Source organism: Elephas maximus, chromosome 6 (assembly GCF_024166365.1).
Source record: "Elephas maximus indicus isolate mEleMax1 chromosome 6, mEleMax1 primary haplotype, whole genome shotgun sequence".
Taxonomy (NCBI): domain Eukaryota; kingdom Metazoa; phylum Chordata; class Mammalia; order Proboscidea; family Elephantidae; genus Elephas; species Elephas maximus.
In genome coordinates, this window is record NC_064824.1 from 95,924,705 (window position 1) to 95,951,312 (window position 26,608).

At 40.0% G+C, this 26,608-nt stretch overlaps 1 protein-coding gene across 1 annotated transcript in view; it reads right to left on the reverse strand.

The window, feature by feature from the left end:
• Positions 1–402: 402 nt before the first annotated feature.
• RFTN2 (raftlin family member 2) overlaps positions 403–26,608 on the reverse strand; it is a 96,664-nt gene continuing 70,458 nt past the window's right edge. Inside the window, exons 8-9 of the mRNA XM_049888904.1 lie at positions 19,053–19,131; positions 403–1,895 (exon numbers count right to left, since the gene is read on the reverse strand). Of these exons, the coding sequence (XP_049744861.1) occupies positions 1,626–1,895; positions 19,053–19,131 (349 nt within the window). The 3' untranslated portion in view covers positions 403–1,625. The remainder of the gene's footprint in view (positions 1,896–19,052; positions 19,132–26,608) is intronic.

The following is a 26,608-nucleotide window of genomic DNA, read 5'->3' on the forward strand; positions in this document are numbered from 1 at the left end:
ACTGAGCAGACTACTGTTAAGTTCCCTTACAGTTACAGAGGTAATGCTTCTGGATATTTTTCCCTATCTAAGTGGAATAATGGAGCCTTGGTGGCACAGTGGTTAAGAGCTCAGGTTGCTAACCAAAAGGTCTACACTTAGAATCCACCAGCTGCTCCTTGGAAACCCCATGGGGCAGTTCTACTCTGTCCTCTAGGGTCGCTATGAGTCGGAATCGACTTGACAGCAATGGGTTTGGTTTGGTTTTGGTTTAAGTGAAATAATACTGTGTTAATCTTATCAACCATTCTTGAGATTGTTTTAGTTTCATTATATCTTTGATCTTTGATAACATGTAATACATACCCATTATATGTCTACAATATATGATGGGTATTCGTGTTCAATAAAACAATCGCCCAATAACAAATGACATTTTATTATTCAAAGGATCTTATAACATTAACACCAATGTTAATAAAAATCTGTAGGCTGAATTCAATGGTATAGTCAGTTGGAATTCATTTGAAGGTTCCCACCTTTCTAACCCAGTCTTTCATAGATAAATGGACATTCTCTGTTTGGTAAAATTGTAATCTTTACCTATTGAAGGCTGTGGCAAGGCCGTGGCAAAGGCATCCTATTAGAGGGGCAAGAAAAGCAGAGATGGAGCAGGTGGGCCAGTGTATGCGTCACATGTGCTATGAGTACTTTTCAACTACTGCAGGACTGAAGATTCTGGGCTTCAACATTTTTCAGGATTTAACAAGTCACAATAAAAGCATAACTGAAATCTACACAGATGTAAAAGACTTTAGTTTGATTTAAAGCTGATGTTTTTCCTTTCCATAATATTTCGCAATTTAAAAGAAAGAAAATTCATCCTCGCTGCCAAGTTTTTTAAACATGGAGATTGTGGGTTCTTTTTGTATTGAATTTTAAGGGATAATACTTTGTTCTCTTTATTTCTAAGCCATTGGGAGACACAAAGCTTAATAAGTTCATGGTGACCCTTTAAAAGCAAAGACACACAAACAGGATTTTTTTTCCAAAAAAATTTTAACAAATAGGGCTTGCTTTGTATATACATGCCATAGTTGAAGACAAAGTTTGGATTGTTATAATTAGGAAATATTTATTTTCATTAATTAGGCCTTTACTTATGTTTAGATGTATGTGTATGCATGTGCACGTCAGACAGAGAGAGAGAGAGTGAGAGAGAGAGACAATGAGGGATAGAGATTATTTTTCAGTATAAGTAAAACTGTAATTTCCTGAGAACTCTTTAATTCGGTAAAAAACAGGTTGAGATAGTCTTCTTCCCAGGAATTATAATAAAAGTATACTTTGTACATTCACAAGAAACTGAAGGAGATTGCCACTTAGTAAACTATTGGAACATCTGTTTAAACAGCTGTTTTAATTGAGAGAGGTGTAGACATGATTCTAAATTTATGAATACATTGGTTATTCTTTCTTGTCTTGGAGGTTGAGTCCAAGTTTATGCAGATTAGAGGAAAGCCTGAGTCTGGCAAAATTCAAAGCATCACATACATACGTACATGCAGATAAACTAATATGATAAAGTCAGCTGGCAATTATTTTAATAGTTATTTACAGGGCCTTCCATTGCTTTACCTCCTTGCTCACATGCAAGTGACCTGAGTTACTCCATCTTCCTGATCAAATTGTCCATCATCTAACTCCCGTAGGACACTGTCATCGTTGAACCCGGAAAAGCTGCTGTACTGTGTAGACTTCGCCTCCTTCATCCAACATTCTCTAGAAGTAGAGAGAGGGCACTCCTCAGGCGGGGGTCTGCTCTCTCTAGGTTGTGACAGGGTGGTGTCTAATCCAACACTTCTACTGGTTACTTTGTTCTTATCTTCACCTTTTATTTGATGGGTGCCTTTCCTCTGAAACACAAGAGAGAGGCAACCAGGAGTTAGACAGATGGGTCCTCTCCTGCACCTCTGCCCTACCATATGCTGTTGCTCTGCCTAACTGGCCTTTCTCTCCTTCTCTTCAAAACCCTTCTCATTCATCAGGGACCAGCTCAGAGTCACTCTCCTCATTTACTCTTCCCCCAAAGAGAAACGAGCTCCCCTCCTCTGCAGCCCTTTGCAGGTTCCAGGCAGATGGGTCTTGTCATTGGCAGGTTGGTTGTGGCAGGTTGGTCTGGGCCCTCAATGGCATCTCTGAGGAGAGAAATCTGGTGGGATCAGATTTCTTATAATATCAACACAAATGTTAATAAAAATCAGAAGGATGAATTTAATGATACAGTCAGTTGGAATTCATTTGAGGTTCCCACCTTTCAAAGCCAGCCTTTTATAGATAAATGGGGAACAAAGGAAGGTAGAAATACATTATAAAGGTTCCATTTTTCTTCTCGGTTTTAGTTGGGATCTAAACAGCAGAAAAAGGGATTCAGTAGCCGACTTATGCCCATTTCATACAGGAATAATTCCAATAATCATGGATAATTCAGACCAAGTTTATTTTGAACTAACGCCTGAAGCGTCTTCCTGGGTCAAACAAACTTCTTTCCTCATGCTGCTATAAAACCGCATCTGCCTGACAGACAGTGGTAATGCTCAGTGATTTCATATGGCTTATTCTTCAGGCTATCTGATAAGCTGTGGACATTTTTGCTAATAAATATTTACCAAGGGCTGACAGTGTCCTTGGTGCAGTTCAGAATAAAAGAGGACATGGTTTTTGCCAAGGAAACTTAAGTCAAAATAAGATGTCTCAGCCAATAAGGGGGAAGTTCAAGGAGGAGAATTATAGTAGCTGAACATGCAGGTGTCCAGACTCCTGACGAAATTTCATTACAAGGGCTGATTTAACGTTGATAACATGACATGTATTAGAATGTGATCATATACTGTTAGGCAGGTAAACCTGAATGAGAACTGAAAGACAAATTAAAAATACACGGTGATTTCCCAGCTTCAAAGAATTCATGTACAGGAAGTTCATGTATATGTTAGCTGAGAACTAGGATTACATTTTCTCATAGAAAATGTTATTCATAGAAGTCAGATGCCCAGGCTGGTTTAACAAAAGTTTATTACTACTTATAAATGTGTTGAACTATAGTATATAAAAGACAAAGGTATTTTTTTTTTTACTGGTATTCATTCAAATATACAAAACAAACAAATAGCTTTATTAAACAAGATTTTGTGGGTTGCTGTGGAATGTAACCACTGTTTATGACATTGTTTATATAGGCAAATGCACCCGCCCCCCAGCATGTTGTATGGAAGGAGCCCTAGTAGCACAGTGGTTAAGTGCTTGGTTGCTAACTGAAAGGTTGGTAGTTCAAACCCACCAGTCATTCTGTGGGAGAAAGATGTGACAGCCTGCTCCTGAAAAGATTTTCAGCCTTGGAAACCCTATGGGGCAGCTCTACTCTGTCCTAAAGGGTGGCTATGAGTTGAAATTGATTCGATGGCAGTGGTTTGGTAGCATGTTGTATAGAGAAGAGTGTGTTGGCAGCTCAGGGACAGCTCATCTTTCTCTTGGCCAAGTAACTGCAGTCCTCAGGCAAGTTTATGAACAAAAGAGTCTACAGTGGGTCCTTCCTCAACAAGGACAAGCTTTCATGGTCCCAAGTCAGTCAGTTACAGCTCAGTGGCAGTCATATTTTCTATCGCCCTTGCATTCATCAAATACAAATATTGGATCTTAAATCTTTTTCCTTTATTCACTGAATTTAACACAAGCAGCAGAATCTGACAATTTACTCTCAGATGGTTCAGGATTTCAGAATGGCATGTTCTCTCTGGTGTTGGGAAGCCAGACAGTGAGGAAGTAGCCTTTTGGACACAGGGAGGGCCAACGAGCTGCCAGATTGGATTGCTTTCTCAAGCCTGGCTAGTGGCTTCCTTTCCCACATGCATAACAAATGCATTTACTCTTGAATGATGCTCTCAACGTTGACTGAATTACAATGGGGCGGGGGGCGGGGGCAGTGCCAGAGAGCATTTGGATACCTGGCTCTTTACTTCTTTACTAGCACCAGGGCCAAAGGTAAATTTTGCAATAAATTCCTCATTGTATACCAGTCAGTAGAGATCAACTCATATATTCAATACAAATTTTCATAATAAAAAGTGGATACTATTCAGAATAATAAGATATCAACAGTCACTCACTTTTAGATAAGCATTGGTAAATAAGCAGCCACTAAAAAAAAAAAAAAAAAAAATTTTTTTTTTTTAAGTGTCGCTTTCAAATGTTAACCTGTTGCACTCGAGTCGATTCCGACTCATAGTAACCCCATAGGACAGAGTAGAACTGCCCCTTAGGGTTTCCAAGGAGCAGCTGGTGGATTCAAACTGCCAATCTTTTGGTTAGCAGCTGAGCTCTTAACCACTGTGCCACTAGGGACTCCGTCAAATGTTACAAGATGGAAAATACCTAAATGCTGTACCTCTAAAAAATATTTCAGAACATATATTTTTCTTTTTTAACCATGTAATTGTGTTTGGTTAAATAAATAAAATTTAACATCTTAAAGTTTAACAGTACATCTTCAGCTACGATATTGCCTCCCTAGGTGGAGCAAATGGTTTGCGCTCAACTACTAACCTAAAGGTTGGTGGTTGGAACCCGCCTAGTGGTGCCACAGAAGATAGCCCTGGCAATCTGTTTTTGTAAAAGATGACAGCCAAGAAAATCCTATGGAGCAGTTCTACTCTGTAACACGTGGGGTTGCCATGAGTTGAAACTGACTCAACAGGCACAGGTTTGTTTTTTGAATCCCATCCTCACCCCACATGCAATAGTAGCTTTTGCAGAAAACCAAATTGTAACACTCTCATAATTTAGAGTGTACGAATCTAGAGCTGGGCTGGTCCTTGAAGACCACCTACTTCCATCCCCTCTTTCTACAGAAGCAGGACCCAGCCCAGAAGGAAGATGGGTTTTCTCTAAGGCCATGGAGAGGCTGGGGCTGAGCTGGAGCCCAAGTTTCTTACTTTACTCTTTTCATACTATATTACTCACATTTACAAAAATACAAGTAGATTTGTGGTCACAGATATGTGTGTTTCCTAAATGAAAAAAAATTTCTTTTGAATTACAAAAGTAGTATTTGCTCAATGTGGAAATCATGGCAAAAACAAAATAAAAAAGCAAAGCCACCCACAATCCTCTATTCCCAGAGATATCACTCTTAAAATCTTGGCATATTTTCGTCTTGTGTTTTCTTCTCAAAATATATATGTATATGCACATATATAGATGTATAGAAACAGTGTACAGAAAATTTTCTAGCTCACTTTTCCACTTGGCACTATAGTATGAATATTTCTCTGTCAATAAAGAGATTTTCCATGCTACTTTGTTAGGCTCACTCATACACCTTCTTACTTTCTTTCAATATTTTCACTATAAAATAGGGGCAAATTATACCAAGATTTGGAAGAAGATCTAATGCCACCCACAATAAAACCTATTAACTTTTGAGACTCATTCCCATTTACTAAAAAAGATGATCCATTAACTATACATGACAGTCAATGACAAGTCAGTTGGATTTAGGGTTCCTGTCTTAGTCATCAGGAGCCCTGGTTGCCCAGTGGTTGTTTGATTACTAACCAAAAGGCCGGCAGTTTGAACTCACAAACCGCTCCATGGGAAAAAGATGTGGCAGTCTGCTCCTGTAAAGATTCACAGCCTTGGAAACCCTATGGGGCAGCTCTCCTCTGCCCTAAAAGGGCCGCTATGAGTTGGAATCGACTTCATGGCAATGGATTTGGTTTGGTTTGGTCTTAGTTATCTAGTGCTGCTCTAACAGAAATACCATGAGGGATGGCTTTAACAAACAGAAATTTATTTTCTCACAGTTTAGGAGGCTAGAAGTCTGAATTTAGGGTACAGCTCTAGGAGAACGCTTTCTTTCTCCATTGGCTCTGAAGGAAGGTCTTTGTCTCTTCTAAACTTCTGCTCCTGGGCAATCTTCACGTGGCTTGGCATCTCTCTTCCCCCACCTCTACTTCTTTCACTTGCTCGTTCTATTTCTTTTATATCTCAAGAGATTGATTTAAGGCACACCCTGCACTAATCCTGCCTCATTAACAAAGACAACACATTCCCAAATGGGATTATAACCATAGGCATAGAGGTTAGGATTTATAACACATATTTTTCGGGAACACAGTTTGATCTATAACAGGTGTCCTACCACTCTTTCTTTCCTTTTTTACCATCAGTGTCTTAATAGGAGCCCTAAAAGATATGAATAGACACTTCGCTGAAGAAGACATTCGGGTAGCTAACAGATACATGAGGAAATGTTCACGATCATTAGCCATTAGAGAAATGCAGATCAAAACCACAATGAGATTTCATCTCACTCCAACAAGGCTGGCATTAATCCAAAAAACACAAAAGAATAAATGTTGGAGAGGCTGTGGAGAGATTGGAACACTTCTACACTGCTGGTGGGAATGTCAAATGGTACAACCACTTTGGAAATCCATTTGGTGCTCCCTTAAAAAGTTAGAAGTAGAACTACCCTATGATCCAGCAATCCCACTCCTTGGAATATATGCTAGAGAAATAAGAGCCTTTACATGAACAGATAAATGCACACCCATGTTTATTGCAGCACTGTTTACAATAGAAAAAACATGGAAGCAACCAAGGTGCCCATCAATGGATGAATGGATAAATAAATTATGGTATATTCACACAATGGAATATTACGCATCGATAAACAACAGTGAGGAATCTGTGAAACATTTTATAACATGGAGAAACCTGGAAGGCATTATGCTGAGTGAAATTAGTCAGTTGCAAAAGGACAAATATTGTATAAGACCACTATTATAAGTACTTGAGAAATAGTTTAAACTGAGAAGAAAACATTCTTTTGTGGTTTTTTTGAGTGGGGAGGGAGGGAGGGCAGGAGAGGGATATTAACTAATTGGATAGTAGATAAGAACTACTTTGGGTGAAGGGAAGGACAGCACACAGTACGGGGAGGTCAGCACAATTGGACTAAAGCAAAAGTGAAGAAGTTTTCTGAATGAACTGAATGCTTCGAGGGCCAGCATAGCAGGGGCAGGGGTCTGGGGACCATGGTTTCACGGGACATCTAAGTCAATTGGCATAATAAAATCTATTAAGAAAACATTCTGCATCCCACTTTGAAGAGTGGCGTCTGGGGTCTTAAACACTAGCAAGCAGCCATCTAAGATGCATCAATTGGTCTCAACCCACCTGGATCAAAGGAGAATGAAGAACACCAAGGACACAAAGTGATTAGGAGCCCAAGAGACAGAAATGGCCCCATGAACCAGCGACTACATCATCCTGAGACCAGAAGAACTAGATGGTGCCTGGCTACAACCGATGACTGCCCTGATAGGGAAAGCAACATAGAACCCCTGAGGTAGCAGGAGAGCAGTGGGATGCAGACCCCAAATTCTCATAAGACCAGACTTAATGGTCTGACTGAGACTAGAAGGACCCCGGTGGTCATGGCCCCCAGACCTTCTGTTGGCCCAGGACAGGAACCATTCCCGAAGCCAACTCTTCAGACATGGATTGGACTGGATAATGGGTTGGAGAGGGATGCTGGTGAGGAGTGAGCTTCTTGGATCAGGTGGACACTTGAGACTTTGTTGGCATCTCCTGCCTGGAGGGGAGATGAGAGGGTGGAGAGGGTTAGAAGCTGGCAAAAAGGACACAAAAAGAGAGAGTGGAGGGAGAGAGCAGGCTGTCTCATTAGGGGGAGAGTAATTGGGAGTGTGTAGCAAGGTGTATATGGGTGTATATGGGTTTTTGTATGAGAGACTGACTTGATTTGTAAACTTTCACTTAAAGCACAATAAAAATTATTAAAAAAAATAAGGAGCCCTGATGGCACAGTGGTTAAGAGCTATGGTTGCTAACCAAAAGATGAGCCGTTCCTTGGAAACCCTATGGGGAAGTTGTACTCTGTCCTATGGTGTTGCTATGAGTCAGAATCAACTTGATGGCAATGGGTTTTCTGGCCTTAAAAATGAAAACAAAACAATGAAGTCAGCCTTCTACTAGCAGTTATAAGACATTGTGTTGTCTCAGTGTTATGATGGACAGAGTGGCTAAGAAATAAGATTTATAAAGTGGAAAAACATGGACCACCAATTCAGGGTATATCTGTGTTTGTGTGTGTTTTGAAATAGGTTAAGTGCTACAGCTGCTAACCAAAGGGTCGGCAGTTCGAATCCGCCAGGCGCTCCTTGGAAACTCTATGGGGCAGTTCTACTCTGTCCAATAGGGTCGCTATGAGTCGAAATTGCCTCTTGGGCACTGGGTTTGGGTTACACTTCTTTTCTACATACAAGCTGAAGGTAATTTTTAGCTGGAGAAAATGGAGTGTCATTAGAAGTTTCTGGATTTTCCTTCAGCTTCTCCATATAGTTAGTAGTGTGTATATAAATAATCTGGTACTTAAAAAAATTTCTATGAAAATAATAGCAATGTCTCACATGACCAGACACAGTGTCAAGTACTCTATGTGTTTCCTAACTGAATGCTCACAGCATGGTAGGTACAAATAATCTATAACATTGTATCTCTTTCATGGATTGTTTCTTTCTGAGACCACCATTGGATGGGAACCCTACTCTGAATTGGTGGAAACCAAATACTTTTTAGAAAATTTGTATTGTGCTTTAAGTGAAAGTTTACAAATCAAGTCAGTTTCTCATACAAAAAATTATATACCTCTTGCTATATACTCCTAGATGCTCTCCCCATAATGAGACAGAACATTCCTTCTCTCCACCCTCTATTTTCATGTCCCTTTGGCCAGCTTCTGACCCCCTCTGCCCTCTCATCTCTCCTCCAGACAGGAGCTGCCCACATAGTCTCATGTGTCTACTTGATCCAAGAAGCTCACTCTTCACCAGTATCAGTTTCTATCCCATAGTCCAGTCCAATCCCTGTCTGAAGAGTTGGCTTTGGGAATGGTTCCTGTCTTGGGCTAACAGAAGGTCTGGGGACCATGACCTCCAGGGTCCTTCTAGTCTCAGTCAGCTCAGTCAGACCATTAAGTCTGGTCTTTTTAAGAGAATTTGAGTCTGCATCCCACTGCTTTCTTGCTCCCTCAGGGGTTCTCTGTTGTGTTCCCTGTCAGGGCAGTCATCGGTTGTAGCTGGGCACCATCTAGTTCTTCTCATCTCAGGCTGATATAGTCTCTGGTTTATGTAGCCCTTTCTGTCTCTTGGGCTCATAATTACCTTGTGTCTTTGGTGTTCTTCATTCTCCTTTGCTTCAGGTGGGTTGAGACCCATTAATGCATCTTAGATGGCCACTTGCTCGCGTTTAAGACCCCAGACGCCATTCTCCAAAGTGGGATGCAGAATGTTTTCTTAATAGATTTTATTATGCCAATTGACTTAGACATCCCCTGAAACCATGGTCCCCAAACTTCTGCCCCTACTATGCTGGCCTTTAAAGTGTTCAGTTTATTCAGGATACTTCTTTGCTTTTGGTTTAGCCCAGTTGTGCTGACTACTCCTGTATTGTGTGTTGTCTTTTCCTTCACGTAAAATAGTTTTCGTCTACTATCTCATTAGTAAAATCCCCTCTCCCTCCCTTCCTCCCCACTCTCATAGCCATCAAAGAATATTTTCTCTTCTGTTTGAACTATTTCTCGAGTTCTTATAATAGTGGTCTCATATAATATTTGTCCTTTTGCAACTGACTAATTTCACCTAGCATAATGCCTTCCAGATTCCTCCACATTATGAAATGTTTCATGGATTCATCATTGTTCTTTATTGATGTGTGGTATTCCATTGTGTGAATATACCATAATTTATTTATCCATTCATCCGTTGATTGGCACCTTGGTTGCTTCCATGTTTTTGCTATTGTAAACAGTACTGCAATGAACATGGGTGTGCATATATCTGTTCGTGTAAAGCCTCTTATTTCTCTAGGATATATTCCAAGGAGTGAGATTGCTGGATCATATGGTAGTTCTATTTCTAGTGTTTAAGGAAGCCCCAATTGATTTCTAAAGTGGTTGTACCATTTTACATTCCCACCGGCAGTGTATAAGTGTTCCAATCTCTCCACGGCCTCTCCAACATTTATTATTTTGTGTTTTTTTTGATAAACACCAGCCTTCTTGGAGTGAGATGTAGTTTTGATTTGCATTTCTCTAATGGCCAATGATCGTGAACATTTCTTCATGTATCTGTTAGCTACCTAAATGTCTTCTTTAGTGAAGTGTCTGTTCATATCATTTGCCCATTTTTAAATTGGGTTATTTGTCTTTTTGTAGTTGAGTTTTTGTAGTATCATGTAGATTTTAGAGGTCAAGATGCCGATCAGAAATGTCATAGCTAAAAATTTTTTCCCAGTCTGTAGGTAATCTTTTTACTCTTTTGGTGAAGTCTTTGGATGAGCATAGGTGTTTGATTTTTAGGAACTCCCAGGTATCTAGTTTTTCTTCTGCATCGTTAGTAATGTTTTATATACTGTTTATGCCATGTATTAGGGCTCCTAGTGTTGTCCCTATTTTTTCTTCCATGATCTTTATCATTTTAGATTTTAAGTCTTTGATCCATATTGAGTTAGTTTTTATGCATTGTGTGAGATATGATCTCTTTTTTTTTGCAGATGGATATCCAGTTATGCCAGCACCATTTGTTAAACAGACTGTCTTTTCCCCCATTTAATTGACTTTGGGTCTTTGTCAAATATCAGCTGCTCATATGTGGATGGGTTTATGTCTGGACTCTCAACTCTGTTTCATTGGTCTATGTATCTGTTGTACCAGTACCAGGCTGTTTTGATTACTGTAGCAGTATAATAGGTTCTGAAATCAGGTAGAGTGAGGCCACCCACTTTGTTCTTCTTTTTCAGTAATGCTTTATTTCTCTGGGGTCTCTTTCCCTTCCATGTTAAGTTGGTAATTTTTTTCTCCATCTCATTTAAAAATGTCATTGGAATTTGGATTGGAATTGCATTGTGTCTATAGATGGCTTTTGGTAGAATAGACATTTTTACAATGTTAAGTCTTCCTATCCATGAGCAAGGTATGGTTTTCTACTTATGTAGGTCTCTTTTGGTTTCTTGCAGTAGCGTCCTGTAGTTTTCTTTGTATAGGTCTTTTACGTTTCTGGTAAGATTTATTCCTCAATATTTTATCTTCTTTGGTGCCATTGTAAATGGTATTGATTTAGTGATTTCCTCTCAATGTTCTTTTTGTAGGTGTAGAGGAATCCAAGTGATTTTTGTTTGTTTATCCTGTATCCTTATACTCTGCTGAACTCTTCTATTAGTTTCAGTAGTTTTCTTGAGGATTCTTCAGGATTTTCTGTGGATAAGATCATGTCATCTGCAAATAGATACTTTTACTTCTTTATTTCTTTATGTAGCCTAATTTTTCTGGCTGGGACCTCCTGTACAATGTTGAATAAGAGTGGTGAAAATAAGGCCATCCTTGTCTGGTTCCTGATCTCAAGTGGAATGCTTTCAGACTCTCTCCATTTAGGATGATGTTGGCTGTGGCTTTGTATAAATGCCCTTTATTATGTTGAGGAGTTTTCCTTCTATTCCTATTTTGCTGAGAGTTTTTATCATGAATGGGTGTTGAACTTTGTCAAATGCCTTTTCTGTATCAATTGATAAGATTATGTGGTTCTTTATTTATACGATGGATTATATTGATTGTTTTTCTAATGTTGAACCATCCCTGCATACCTGGTCATAGTGAATTATTTTTTTGATTTGTTGTTGAATTCTATTGGTTAGAATTTTGTTGAGGATTTTTCCGTCTAAGTTCAAGAGGGATATAGGTCTATAATTTTCTTTTTTTGTGGTGTCTTTACCTGGTTTTGGTATCAGGGATATGCTGGTTTCATAGAATGAGTTTGGGAGTATTTCATCATTTTCTATGCTCTGAAATACCTTTAGTCGTTGTGGGGTTAACTCTTCTCTGAAAGTTTGGTAGAACTCTGCAGTGAAGCCGTCTGGCTAGGGCTTTTTTTTCCTGGAAGTTTTTTGATTACCTTTTCAATCTCTTCTTTTGTTATGGGTTTATTTAGTTGTTCTACCTCTGTTTGTGTTAGTTTAGGTAGGTAGTGTGTTTCTAGAAACTCATCCATTTCTTCTAGGTTTTCAAATTTGTTAGTGTACTATTTTTCATAGTAATCCAATATGATTCTTTTAATTTTAGTTGGGTCTGTTGTAATATAGCCCACCTTATTTCTTATTCAGGTTTTTTTGCTTCCTCTCCTGTTTTTCTTTTGTTAGTTTGGCCAAAAGTTTATAAATTTTGTTAATTTTTTCAAAGAACAAGCTTTTGGTCTTGTTAACTCTTTCAATTGTTTTTCTGTTCTCTATTTCATTTAATTCTGCTCTAATTTTTATTATTTTATTATTTGCTTTCTTCTGGTGCCTGAGGGTTTCTTTTGTTGCTTTCTATTTGTTGAAGCTGTAGGGATGATTCTTTGATTTTGGCCCTTTCTTCTTTTTGTATGTGTGCATTTATTAATATAAATTGACCTTTGAGTGCTGGTTTCACTGTGTCCCAAATGTTCTGATAGGAAGTGTTTTCATTCTCATCAGAGTCTATGAATTTCTTTATTCCATTCTTAATGTCTTCTATAACCCAGTTGTTTTTGAGGAGGGTATTGTTCAGTTTCCAAGTGTTTGATTTCTTTTCCCTGCTTTTCGTGTTATTGATTTCTACTTTTATGGCCTTATGGTCAGAGAAGATGCTTTGTAATATTTTGATGTTTTTGATTCTGCTAAGGATTGCTTATGAATGTTCCATGGTCACTAGAAAACAAAGGCTGCTGTTGAGTGGAGTGTTCTGTATACGTCTATGAGGTCAATTTGGTTGATTGTGGCATTTATATCTTCCATGTCTTTTTTGAGCTTCTTTCTGGATGTTCTGTCCTTCAGTGAAAGTGGTGTATTGAAGTCTCCTACTATTAGTGTGGAGCTGTCTATCTCACTTTTCAATGCTGTTAGAGTTTGTTTTATGTATTTTGCATCCATGTCATTGGATACATAAATATTTCATATGGTTACATCCTCCTGGTATATGGTCCCTTTAATCATTATATAGTGTCCTTCCTTATCCTTTGTGGTGGATATAACCTTAAAGTCTATTTTGTCAGAAACTAATATTGCCAGTCTTGCTATTTTTTGATCGTTGTTTGCTTGAAATATTTCTTTCCATCCTTTGAGTTTTAGTTTGTTTGTGTCTCTAAGTCTAAGGTGTGTCTTTTGTAGGCAGCATATAGATGGATCATGTTTTTTTATCCATTCTGCCACTGTCTGTCTCTTTATTGGTGCATCTAGTTCATTTACCTTCAGTGTAATTATGGAGTTTAATGCTGTCATTTTGATGTCTTTTTTTGTGTTGTTGACAGTTTCTTTTTGCCACTTAATTTTTTGTGCTGAGTAGTTTATCTTTATATATTGTCTTTTCCTCTTATTTGTTGTAGTTGATTTTGTTTCTGCTGAGTCTCTATGTTTTTCTCATATTTTATTTTGATGAGTAGGATAGTTTATCCCCTTTGTGATTACCTTCATATTTACCCCTATTTTTCTAAGTTTAAACCTATCTTTTATTTCTTTATATCGCCTTACTTTCCTCTCCATATGGAAGATCTATGACTACATTTCTTAGTCCCTCTTTATTGTTTTAATGTTGTCTGCTTTTACATAATGAAGCAGCATTCTTACATCGCTGCTTCCCTGTTGTGAACTTTTTTTATCTTGATTTGTTTTTGTGATTTCCCTATCTGGGTTGACATTTGATTGCTCTGTCCGGTGGTCTAGTCTTGGGTTGTATCTGATATTATTGATTTTCTAACTAGAGAACTCCCTTTAGTATTTCTTGTAGTTTTGGTTTGGTTTTTGTGAAGTCCCTAAAATTCTGTTTATCTGGAAATGTCCTAATTTCTTCTTCATATTTGAGAGACAGTTTTGCTGGATATATGATTCTTGGCTGGCAATTTTTTTCCTTTGATACTTTATATAAGTCATTCCATTGCCTTCTTGCCTGCGTGGTTTCTGCCGAGTAGTCCAAACTTATTCTCATTGGCTCTCCTTTGTAGGTGACTTTTTGTTTATCCCTAGCTTCTCTTCAAATTCTCTCTTTATCTTTGGTTTTGGCAAGTTTGATTATGTCTTGGCGACTTTCTTTTAAGATCTACCTCATGTAGCGTTTGATGAGCATCTTGGATAGATATCTTCTCATCTTTCACAATATCAGGGAAGTTTTCTGCCAACAAATTCTTCAGTAATTCTCTCTTTATTTTCTGTTATCCCTCCGTGTTCTGGTACTCCAATCACTCGTAGGTTATTTCTCTTGATAGAGTCCCAAGTGATTCTTAGAGTTTCTTCATTTTTTAGAATTCTTTTACCCGATTTTCCTTCAAATATGTTGGTGTCAAGTGCTTTAATGTTACTAATCTGCCTTCCACTTGCTGAATTCTGCTCCTCTGACTTTCTATTGAATTGTCTAATTCTATGATTTTATTCTTAATATTCTGAATTTCTAATTGCTGTCTCTCTATGGATTCTTGTAGTTTATTAAATTTTTCATTATGTTCTTGAATAACCTTTTTAATTTCTTCAACTGCTTTTTCTGTGTGTTCCTTGGCTTGTTCTGTGTATTGCCTGATCTCCGTTCTGATGTCTTGAAGAGTTCTGTATATTAATCTTTTGTATTCTGTATCCAGTAATTTCAGGAAGGTACCTTCATCCAGAAGATCCCTTGATTCTTTGTTTTGAGAGCTTGTTGAAGCAATCATGGTCTGTTTCTGTATGTGATTTGATGTTGACTGTTGTCTCTGAGCCATCTATAAGTTATTGCATTAGTTTGTTTTATGTTTGCTTACTGTATCCTAGCGTCTTGCTTTGTTTTGTTTTGATATGAACAAATAGGTTGCTTGAGCAAACTAGCTTGATTATTTTCACCTTCGAAGATCTAACATCCTGTCACCAGATGGTTAAAGTTGTTATCAGGTATATCAGCCTAGGAGTCCATTCACTTTTCTTGTATGGATTCAGCTCAGCAGTCCAGGTAGTTGGTCATCAAGTATGTGGTACAGCCTCTGTCATCCAGTTTTAGAGGGGCAAGGCTGATTGGTGTAGGTACCAGTATCTGGTTGCAGCAGGGGTTCACGCTCTGAGCAAGGCAGGGGGCTGACAACCACCTCCTAAGTGTCTGTGAGGAAAGTACATCCCTGTTCCCTAGAGCACACAGGTGGGTGGGCTCTGCGGACGGACCATGGGCACCCAATGCTTTTGGTTGTAAAGACTGGGAGGTACCAGTTATCCTTGGACCCCTGTCGCAGGTGGCTGGGTGACCTGAGTGGAGCTACCAGTCCTTAGGCCCCTGATGCAGGTAGGTGAGGACCCTGTTTAGGAGGCAAAGCAGTGTCAAACATCAAACACCTATCTCTCCACCACATAGGTGAAATAGTTGCAGTCTGCCAACAAGGGCCTATTCTTCCGAAATAGACCCATACAGGTCCATGCAGGGGGGAAAAGTATTCAATGTCCATGGACCATTCATGCCAGGACAGGAGCTGCTTCTTTCCTGGGCTCCCCTGGTTAGTGGAACTGGCAGATTATCTTTTCCCCCAGTTGTGAATTTATTCCTTTTCCAAGGCCAGGAGAGTAGCTCAGAGTGCTCAGCAGAACCTATCTTAGGTCAAGGGAAATCAGCAGCCACTGAAGCCAGCTTGGGGGTTGGGGACGTGGGAAAGCATACGTAAGTACTTAGCTTTTGCTCAGAACGTTGTTCTTCTCTGGTTCTGGAGGTGTGGGTAGGCTGTGCGGTTGGCTGCTTCTCCCTGAGGAAACTGTGGCTGAATGCTAGTACCAGCCTGCTGCAGCCACTCCTGGGGATGGTGCCTGAGGGATCCCGGTGATTCAGGTCCAGCAATTCCTCTCTGCTTCTGAACCATCTCTCCCTCCCACTGCTGCTCAGTCCACTTTCTAACTTTGCCTTTGATGTTCAAGGCTCCTAGCTTGTCATAAATATAATCATTTCACTTGTTTTTTCGGGTCTTTGTTGTAGGAGAGTTCACCGGAAGTGTCTGACTACTCTGCCATCTTAGCCACCCTTATCAAATGCTATTAAGTGAACCTTTTGTCTCTTAAATAATTAGCAAAGAGAAAATGGGCTGAAAATTTTAACTAACTGAAATAGAGACCTTTAGATAATAAAAACTTGATGAGCTTTGTTTAAGTCTTCGAAAGAAACAAAAAAGTTAAGAAATGAGATATTGGAAGAAAAATTTATATGAACATTTGATAGATGGAGGTAAAGTCCTTCTGAGTCTCTTATCCTACCCAGTAGGAGTCCCTGCGTGGTGGAAACATTAACTTGCTCAGCTGCTAACTGAAAGTTTGGAGGTTTGAATCTATCCAGAGGTACCTCAGAAGAAATTACTGGTGATCTACTTCTGAAAAACCAGCCACTGAAAACTCTATGGAGCACAGTTCTACTCTGACCCATATGGGGTTGCCATGAGTCAGAATAGACTCAGTAGCAATTGTGTGTTCTTTTTTTTTTTTTTTTGGTATGGATATCATTTCCTTGAATCCATTTAGAGGCCTGTGCTCCAAAATAAATAAAAGTTTAAAATAAAAATAGAAGGACAGTCTGATAAAAAGAATCTTGGTTTATTACACCACACAGCCTCATGTAAAAGAAAAGTCAATTAATAACTCCATTATACCTCATAAAAATTCCATTAACTAAGGACAGTCTTTATCAAAGGACAAAAACATAAAAAATGTAGTTTATGGGATTTATAAAGCAACTCATCTTTTAAAAACAAATTCCAAAAGATTTTGATAACTTCAGACGAAAAAATTCCAACAATATACGTTCTTTATTATGCAATTCTCAATCCTCTCCCCCACAACAGAAGGCACGAAATGGATTTGTTTAACATAAAGGTAATGTTTTATGCTGAGTGCAACTGGATAGGAAATGTCTTATGTATCTTAGCATTAGTCTCAGTAGAAGAAAGACTTTTTTTCATGGGTTAGAGTCTAGGTAAGTTTCTGCCAGCCCATGAGTTTATCGTTTTAATGAAAACTCATTGAAAATCTCAGGGCAAAATTTGCAGTACCTCAAATTTCTACCAACTGGTTTTAGCCCTCAACACCTAAAATTCTTTGAAAAACTTCACAAGTGAAGCAATCCTCCCACCAGCCGCTCCCAACAATTTATTTCAAGGTACAAAGAACAGTGCCATTCTAGACCTATGAACTGTATGTTTTCCTTTTTCAAGATATATTATAAATATAAATTTCACAAAATGCATATAAGATAACTAAATTAGCTGAATGGTGATATTAATAGTCTGATTTCCCAATAATATTACTATCTTCTTGAGAAAAAAATAAAGCATAATGTTTCCATTAGAGAAATCTTAGAGAATTTGCAAATTGGTTTTCTGTTGGAGAAATAACTTCAGCCTCAGATTGAATCACCTACACATTCTGCCCCCAAATAATCTCAACACTCTCAGACTTCCTACTGGAAAAATTAAACATTTATCAAAGGAAGAAATATTAAATCCATTTACAGCCAGAACTCTAAGGTATAAAATATATTATTCTCAGCTTGTCATTGATACAAGCCAACTATTTATATACTTCCATCCTATCATATACATGAGCCAGTAATTTTATATTACGATGAATGTAAATATAATGGTTACCTAAAGGAATGCTATCACGAGACTATGGGATAGTACTGAAAGTTAAAAAGCATACTTTTTAAGGGAATCACAGCACTAGCATCTAATCTAAGTAAAAGAGACTGTGAAGTGTCTGAATTTGGGTCTGATGTCTTCTAAACTCCTTTGATTTGGTTATACAAAATCTCATACGTTTGTGAGTCTCCGGGTGGTACAAATGGTTAATGTTCTCAGCTGCTAACTGAAAGGTTAGAGGTTCAAATACACCCAGAGGAACTGCAGAAGAAAGGCCTGGTGACCTACTTCCAAAAAATCAGCCACTGAAAAGCCTATGGAGCACAGTTCTACTCTGACACATATGGGGTCACCATGAGTTGGAATTGGCTGGACAGTAAATGAAATGCCTTGGAAATAATGGCCGCTTATAAAGCGTTAAAAGAAAAAATGGTGAAAAGTTTGTTTGGAAGAGGAGAAAGAAGAATGATAACTTTTTTTGGACCTGCTCTGCACATTAATATCTCTACCACCCTTGCTTCTTCTTCTTGAGAGAATACTTTTTTGATGAAAATATACATAGCAAAACATATACCAATTCAACATTTTCTACAAGTACAGTAGACAGAATAGTTCTTAATGAACTTGTGAACTTGATGCTTTCTCAGCTGAGGGTGGACGGTCGGTGAACAGTGCTCATCTGTGTGTTCTCCGTCTTTCTAATATCTATGCTCTTGATTGCTCTGTTCTCCTGCCTCCCCATCTTCCTACCCGCCTTCCTCCCTCCCTCCCTCCCTATCCAGTTAGCCAGCCTCATTCCAAAATTAATGTGAAACAACTTAGCATGGCTGTGTTACAGGCGCTATCAGTCTAGCTTTGCCAGTATAGAAAACCTTAACGTTTTCTAAAACAGTATTTTCTTGATATACAATACAAAAAAAGCCTCACTTTAAATAATTTTCCAGTCCACTTGCAAATTTCCTGTTCTGAAAACTATGCTTTATTACAGATTTCTTCATTCGATGATGCCTTTCTACTTGTGTAACCAGCAAGGATAAGGTGACTTGAAGTTCAGAGCAGCCCTTCAGCGAAGAGCTGAAAAAATGAACTTGAGGAGAGAATATAAAACTGCTTTCAGAGGTCAAGATAGACAAGAGCACACAGATCTGCCGCAAGCTCAGGCATGTTCATCACAAGTTAGAACTGTCTCATATTGCTTGATTGCTAGTAAATTCCCTTCTTATGTACTGGTTTAGAAGACTGTTTCAATATCAAGTCCCTGCTTCCTCATCTGTATTCACCATTTGGAATCTCAGCGAGGGTTTAAGGATTGAATGTTTCAACATAACATTCAGTTCATAAAGCAACAATTTTACTCACTTCTGGTGTCTGAGCAGCTGAATTCCACATCATTGGCCTCTGAAGAAATATCACCTGCTTTGTAGCCAAATTCCCTTCGCTGTAAATTAAAACAACAGCATGAGGATTTGCACGTTAGTAAGCCTTTATATTTCCTCCTAGACTAGAATGTTCAACATGTATCCCTTGTAAAATAGTCACCTGATCTAAAAATAATTATGAAATATGATGCTATATAAGTTGTAGCTGCAAAGACAAACAAGAAAAAACCTGAAAAGTGAAGATTGCCATTACAAAGGAAAGCCATGTTAAAGTTTAGTCTCTTATAATCTCACCCTGCTATTATAACTGTTTCCACCTCTTCATGTTCACTCCTCCTCTTTATCCACAGGTGTGCTTTTGCATGTCTGTAACCACCGCATATTTATACTTTTGTGTTCTGTGCCTTTCACTGGGCACTCTTTCCTTGTTTGTACACTGTGATCATACTTTTAATGACTGCATAACATCCCAAACAATGGAGATACCAAAATATACTAAACCTTCCCTTTATTATTGGAAAATTGAATTGTTCCCAGTTTTCTATAACTAATGTTTCTATAAAAAATATGTATAGTCTTTTTTTTTAAAATGAATTATTTAAATTCTCTTGAGTGGGATTATTAGGTCAAAAGAGTATGATTTAAACTTCTTGGTACACATTTTCAAATTTGCCTTATAAAACAGAAGAGGCCAGTTTTGGCTGCCACATGTGAGAGATTTTATATACATTTTCAACCGAGGGGTTTAAACCACAGCTAGTTTTATTTTCAGTTGCTTCTTTGTAGTGTGCCACTTAGTATTCTCCTTATTTAACGATCTTCATGGCAAATTACCCCTTGCCAAAGACTATTTGGGGTTTGGACTCCTCTGAAATGCTTTTCATAGAGTCTCTGTGGATTTATGGGGAGGAGTGTCTGTAGGGAATGTTGCTCAGTTACGACTTTTATTATGCAAAAAGCCCAAACAAAACCTTACTATTAGCTGCGGTTTTCTGCTGAGCTCTTTCACTGGAAAACAAATGCAACATTGAAACTCTGGCTCAAGAGGTCTGTGTCAGCACCATTTCAAAATCCCCAAGCTTACTGATAGCAGTTGAACTTTGATAAGCTGTAAATCTTCCCCAAAGTGGTATTGGGAGACTTCTCCTTATTTATCTAATCATCCATCCATCCATCCATCCATCCATCCATCCATCCATCCATCCATCCATCCATCCATCCACCCACCCACCCACCCACCCAGCCATCCATCCATCCATCCATCCATCCATTTATATTTTTAAAGACTGCTTCTATTTTAATCTCATTTTAGTTTAAGTGTCTCCAGTTAGAAAAAAAAGACTTGGTATGAACATATCCCAACTTTTGGGAACAGCTTAAATCATCATGCAACATCAGTTACTGGTCTAACAGCATGCAGAACAGCCTGGTCACATGTTTAGGGGGCAGCGCAATGAGCTAAAAAGGGCAGTAACTTTGCAGCCAGACAGTTCCTCGGTTCAAGGCCCAGCTCTACCAGACTACTTACTAGCTTATGACTTTAGGCTAATACCAAAACAAACAAACAAAAAACAAACAAACCAGCTGTCATTGAGTTGATTCCAACTCATAGCAACCCTATAGGACAGAGAAGAACTGCCCCATAGAGTTTCCAAGGAGTGGCTGGTGGATTCAACCTGCTGACCTTTTGTTTAGCAGCCAAACACTTAACAACTGTGCCACCATAGCTCGACTTTAGGCTAAGTACCTAAATTCTCTCAGTTTTCTTCAGGGGCTTTGTGAAGGTTAGATAAGCCAATGTGCATGAAGAGCCTCCCACTGTGCCTGCCATTAGAAGGAGCAGAGCCAAGGCAATTTCCTTCCACTTTCTCCAATTTCCACTCATTTAAATGAAATGTGGGGCTCTGGTAGCACAATGCTTAAGCACTTGGCTGCTAACCAAAAGGCTGGCAATTTGAAGCCACGCGATGGCTCCACAGCAGGGACAGATTACCCAGTAAGCAAGGTACACACGGGCTTACTTGTGCTTACTTATTAATCTGTAGTGCACAATTTCACCACATCTTTGAAACCTATGTGAAATTGTGCACTGCAGATTAGTAAGTAAACAGAATTTAAGACAGAGGTTCTAAGGCTGGGGAAAATTCCACTGCCTCAAGCAGCTTGCTTAATATACCCCATAGCTTTACAGTAGTATCCTGGTTCCTTTGCTTGACACGCCCTGTAGCTTTACCTTAAAATCCTGGTTCTCCTCTCCTTAACTGCTACCCCAAAACTAGAGGAACTCAGCAGCAACTGGTTTAGGCACCATGTTTACATTCAGGATAAACTTTTAGACCTCATACATAGTAACTTCCCCAACTCTGGATGGAGTTTAACTGCCATTTTCTGAACACGTGATGCATGGAGTTATATGTACACCGCATTGTGCCTACGTAGTATGATTAAGAATGTTCCTGATGTAACTTATATGAACTTCCTACTTGTAAACCCCTTAAAACTAACCTTCCCCCTCACCCTCACTGAGCAGTCTTGGCAGCAGCAGCCCTATCTCCTTTCCTTGTGCAATGAAATAAAGGCGCCTTTCTAGACTCCCACCTTGGTCTCTTATTTATTGGCTGAGATCAGTCACACTGAGCAGAACTTGGGGTTTCTACCCAGCAACATAATTAAGCCCATGAGTAACTTGTTCACTGGTTAATCCACCCCTGCTCCAGAGGATAAAGTCCTGGTGATCTGCTCCCGTAAAGATTTAGAGCCTAGAAAACCCTGTGGAACAGTTCTACTCTGTCATGTGTGGTTGGTATGGGTTGGAAATCAACTCGATAGCAACTAACAACAATAACAACAACAACAATGAAATGTGGGGTTGAATTAATGGGGAGGGAAATGTCTCAGAATCAAGAACATCTTCCAGAGAGAAAATTCAAGGCAAAGGGTACATGTGAATACAGAAGAGGTTTCTGGGTAATGCTCAAGGTGTGTGATCCAGATAGAGAACTGCCCCAGAAAACCAGGCCTACAACTATCCAAATATGAAAAAGGGGGATCAGGGTAGAATTATTCTTTTGACTAGAAAGCAGGAGGGATGTTAGGTAAGGTAGAGATTGGGGTGCCCCTGAAGTGAATTCTTCTGAACATGTTACCAGGGTTTCCAGGGAGCAGCTGGTAGATTCGGCTGGGTCAAGTGACATTTCATTTCTGGGTACACTAGGAGATAATGTGTGGTCTAGAGCAGTGCTTCTCAAACTTTACTATGTATCCCAAATACTGAGAATGCTCATTAATAAATACAGATTCTAGGGCCCACTCCAGATCTATACAGTCTGCATTTTACCTGGCTCCCCAGGTGATCTTGATGCACTGGAAAGTTTGTGAACCATCACCAGAAGAGAGGCCTCAACTGTGGCATTCTTGGGTCAGTGAAAGAGAGGAAGGCCCTTGACCAGATGGATTGACCTGGTGGCTTCAGCAATGGGCTCAAACATAGCAACAATTGTGAGGATGGCACAGAACCAGGATGTGTTTTGTTCTGTTGTACACAGGGTCACTATGAGTTTGAACTGACTTGATGGCACCTAACAACAACAACAGGGATTATTTGGTGATACTTCCTACTATCAGAAGGAATTAAAAAACAAACAAAAAACAAGCCAAACCCATTGATGTTGAGTCGATTGCGATTCATAGCAACCCTATGGGACAGAATAGAACTGCCCCGTAGGGTTTCCAGGGAGCAGCTGGTAGATTCGAACTGCTGACCTTTTGGTTAGCAGCCGAGTCCTTACCACTGTGCCACCAGGGCTCCTCAGAAGGAATAGTGTTCCTTAAATGATAAAACCTACCAATGGTTCCTTTTGATATTGAATGTGGAAAAAAAATGATTTATTTTTCTGGAAGTATCCTTGGCTTCTAATTTATTTCAGCACATCCTTCTATTGTGACACATGTACTTAAAGTAGTACTTAAAGTACTAAGTTGTTGGACAACTTAGTCAGACAGGCTACCCAAAGTCATAATGAGGACACATATATTTCACCAGCTTTAGTTTCCTAATTCATCACCTGACTTGCTTGGGGCATTAGGCCAAACTGAAAAATCAAAGGTCAAATCAGTGAGACCCATTGGAAAAATGTGATTGGTAGGAGAAGCAAAGTCAGGTCTAGGACCTGACCAGACCAGATCACCTGAAGCAGAGTGGAAGTATAAAGCTGGAGTCAACTCCTGGGCTCGCATATATAAATAGACAACAACAAAAATAAAACTAAAAGCAGTTTTATCATAGCTCGATAATATCTTTAGTGTGTAAAACTGGTGTGGTGGTGGCGTCTGACTTACTTAAACTTCACAAGGGGTAAGGAGAACCAAGATCAATGGCCCAAGGCTAATTCCTATGAGACAGGTTAGACATACCTCCTCTTGCCAGCCCCTCCTTTTTTTTTTTTTTTTACCAATTCTGACACCATCTGTCTCTCCCATGGTATACTCCTCTTCTGAGTTTGATAATTCATTGCAATGGCCACACAGAGCTCTCAGACCAAACTCATGATTCTGGGGATTATTAAGGAAGTAACAGGTTACAATTCAGGTTCAAGAATGCTCAGGATACAGTTCTTTGATCAGGACAGCCTCTTCTCAGCCGTGCCCACAGGCAGGTCTCTCTCTGGCCTTTGGCCCCTTGGCCTGGCATCTGTGGTGGTTGAGCAAATGTTACAAAGCTCTTTTAGCTCTGCCAATAAGTGTCCAGAGGCAACCTACTCTGCCAGTAAGTCTTGGCCTGAAGGTGCTCAGCTCTAGCTCTATGGGTTGGCAAATCTATCACGTACTCAGAGGCACCCTACTCTGCCAGCAAGCCTCCTGCCTGAAGGCACTCAGCTTTCTCCCTCAGTCAGCCAAGAGGCCCACTGTGCTACCTCCTGTGTTTTCCTGCCACCATTTCTGTGCTGCTGCTTCTTACCATCTGTGGTGTCATAGCTCTCTCTTGGCCTCCTGGTTCCAAAAGCTTTCCACTGCAGGGATCCTGGATCCAAAGAATATGCTCCACTCCTGGCTCTTCTTTCTTGGTGGTAGTGAAATTCTCTCCTCTCACCTCTGGATGGCTCATTTTAAGCCTTGGAGGATGGCAAAAAACCAACCAGTCCCTTCGTAAGGGTTCTATATACCATATTGCATAGTCCCACTCAATCTCTGTGTGTGACTCACAAAAACTAAGGCTAGAAAGGCCATATTAAGCAATTCATTGCACCACAAGTGATACCTAAAATTTTTAATTATTCTTGCAGGATGTTACAAGGACAACTTAAACTTCTGCTTGGTACAATATTTGCTTACAATTTCAAGTATCTTTGAAACAGAGCCAGAGTACTCAGAGAAAATGTATGGGTAGGTTGGAGAGAATCTTTCTACATTCTTTTAAGATATAAAAATGAAGAACATGTTTGATTGTCCTGTGGGAATTGTTCCCTCTACCCAGTTGCTCATGGCCAGTCTCTGAAACTCTGCTGTGGCATTCTCCCTTCTGGAACAACCACACCACCACCTCTGCCTGTTTTCACCTTGTCTATCTTTTGAGATTCATTCAAACTGCCATCTCCTTCATAAAGCCTTCTCGAATCTCCCACCCAGAGTCCCTGGATGGTGCACACAGTTAATGAGCTCAGCCACTAACTGAAAGGTTGGAGATTGGAGTACACCCAAATGCACCTTAGAAAAAAGGCCTGGCGTCCTGCTTTTGAACAACCTGTAATATGCAGGTGATACAACCTTGCTTGTTGAAAGTGAAGAAAACTTGAAGCATTTACTGATGAAGATCAAAGACCACAGCCTTCAGTATGGATTACACCTCAACATAAAGAAAACAAAAATCCTCACATCTGGACCAGTGAGCAACATCATGATAAACGGAGAAAAGATTGAAGTTGTCAAGGATTTCATTTTACTGAGTCCACAATCAATGCCCACGGAAGCTGCAGTCAAGAAATCATCAGGATGGAACAGTCCCTGGAGAAAGACTTCATGCTTGGTAAAGTAGAGGGTCAGTGAAAAAGAGGAAGAACCTCAACAAGATGGATTGACACAGTGGCTGCAACAATGGGCTCAAGCATAACAATCGTTGTGAGGACGGCGCAGGACTGGGCAGTGTTTCGTTCTGTTGTACATAGGGTTGCTATGAGTCAGAACTGACTCGATGGCACCTAACAACAACAACAACAATATAAAGTTCAAAAACAAGCAAAACTGAGGCAAGGCCAAGATGGTGGAGTAGTCAGATGCTTTCTGTGGTCCCTCTTACAACAAAGGCCTGAAAAAGCAAGTAAATCAATTATATATGACAACCTAGAGCCCTGAACATCAAAGACAAAGTTGATGAGTCAGACTGAGTGGCAGTAGTGTGGAGAGACAGTTCAGAAGCAGCGAGGATTTGTCAGAGCTGACCTAGCTGGTACCTTCAGGCTGAATTGGCTGGTGCATGTGGACTGAAGAAAGCAGTAGTGCTCAGGACACATTTTCCACAGCGGGAGAAACTGAGTTGTGGAGAGTCTACTCAAGCGTACAGAACCAGGGAGAAATGACACTCAGTTGGTGAAAGATAAGTCCAAGCGACTGACCTACTGTGCGAATCAAAAAAACCCTTCCGCTCTTTTGGGAAGTACCTCTCTTCCATTTACCTGCCCCCTCCCTGCTCTGTTCCTGTCCTGGTCCAGCTTCAGAGATTGCTGTGCCCCCTGGGCTGGAAGCAGGATCCATCGTGTGCCCCAAGACATTCTCCCGGCTCTGGAGAGGGAACAAATTAACAAACAGGAAAAAATAATCTGCCAGCTTCCCTAAGCTAGGAACTCAGGCAGGCACAGCCCTTTTGCCTAGGCACAGGCATAAGGGGTCCATGGACTTTGAATGCCTTTCACTCCTGCATAGACCTGTGTGGGCCCATTTCAACAGCATAGGCCCTCATTACCACAGTACAAAAGGGTACATACATGAAGCCTATTTTCAACTGCAACAGCTATAAGGGGGAGTGGCAGATTTGTGACATTTGACACCGCCCTGCCCATTAAGCAGGGCCCTCACCTAGCCACGTCAGGGGCCTGACGACTGTTGGCTCCATCCCCGTCACCTAGCCACCTGTGACAGGGGTCCAAGAAAAAGTGGTGCCTCCCAGTCCTTACAGCCAACAGCATTGGATGCCCAATGTCTGGCTGCAAAACCACCTGTCTACACGCTCTAGGGAACAGGGACATGCCTTCCACCCAGACATTCAGGGGCTGCCATCAGCCCTCTGCCTTGCTTAGTACATGACCCCATACTGCAGCCAGATACCTGTGCCTACTCCAATCACCACTGCCCATTTAGGGCTATACGTGAGAGCCTGCACCACACACTCAGTGGCTGATGACCTGGATACCTGAGCTGCATCCACACAAGAAAAGTAAATGGACTCCTAGGCTCACATACCTAGCAAGAGCTCTAACCACCTGGTGACAGGATGTGAGAGCTTCAAAGATGTCAATAATCAAACTAGCTCACATGACCAGCCTA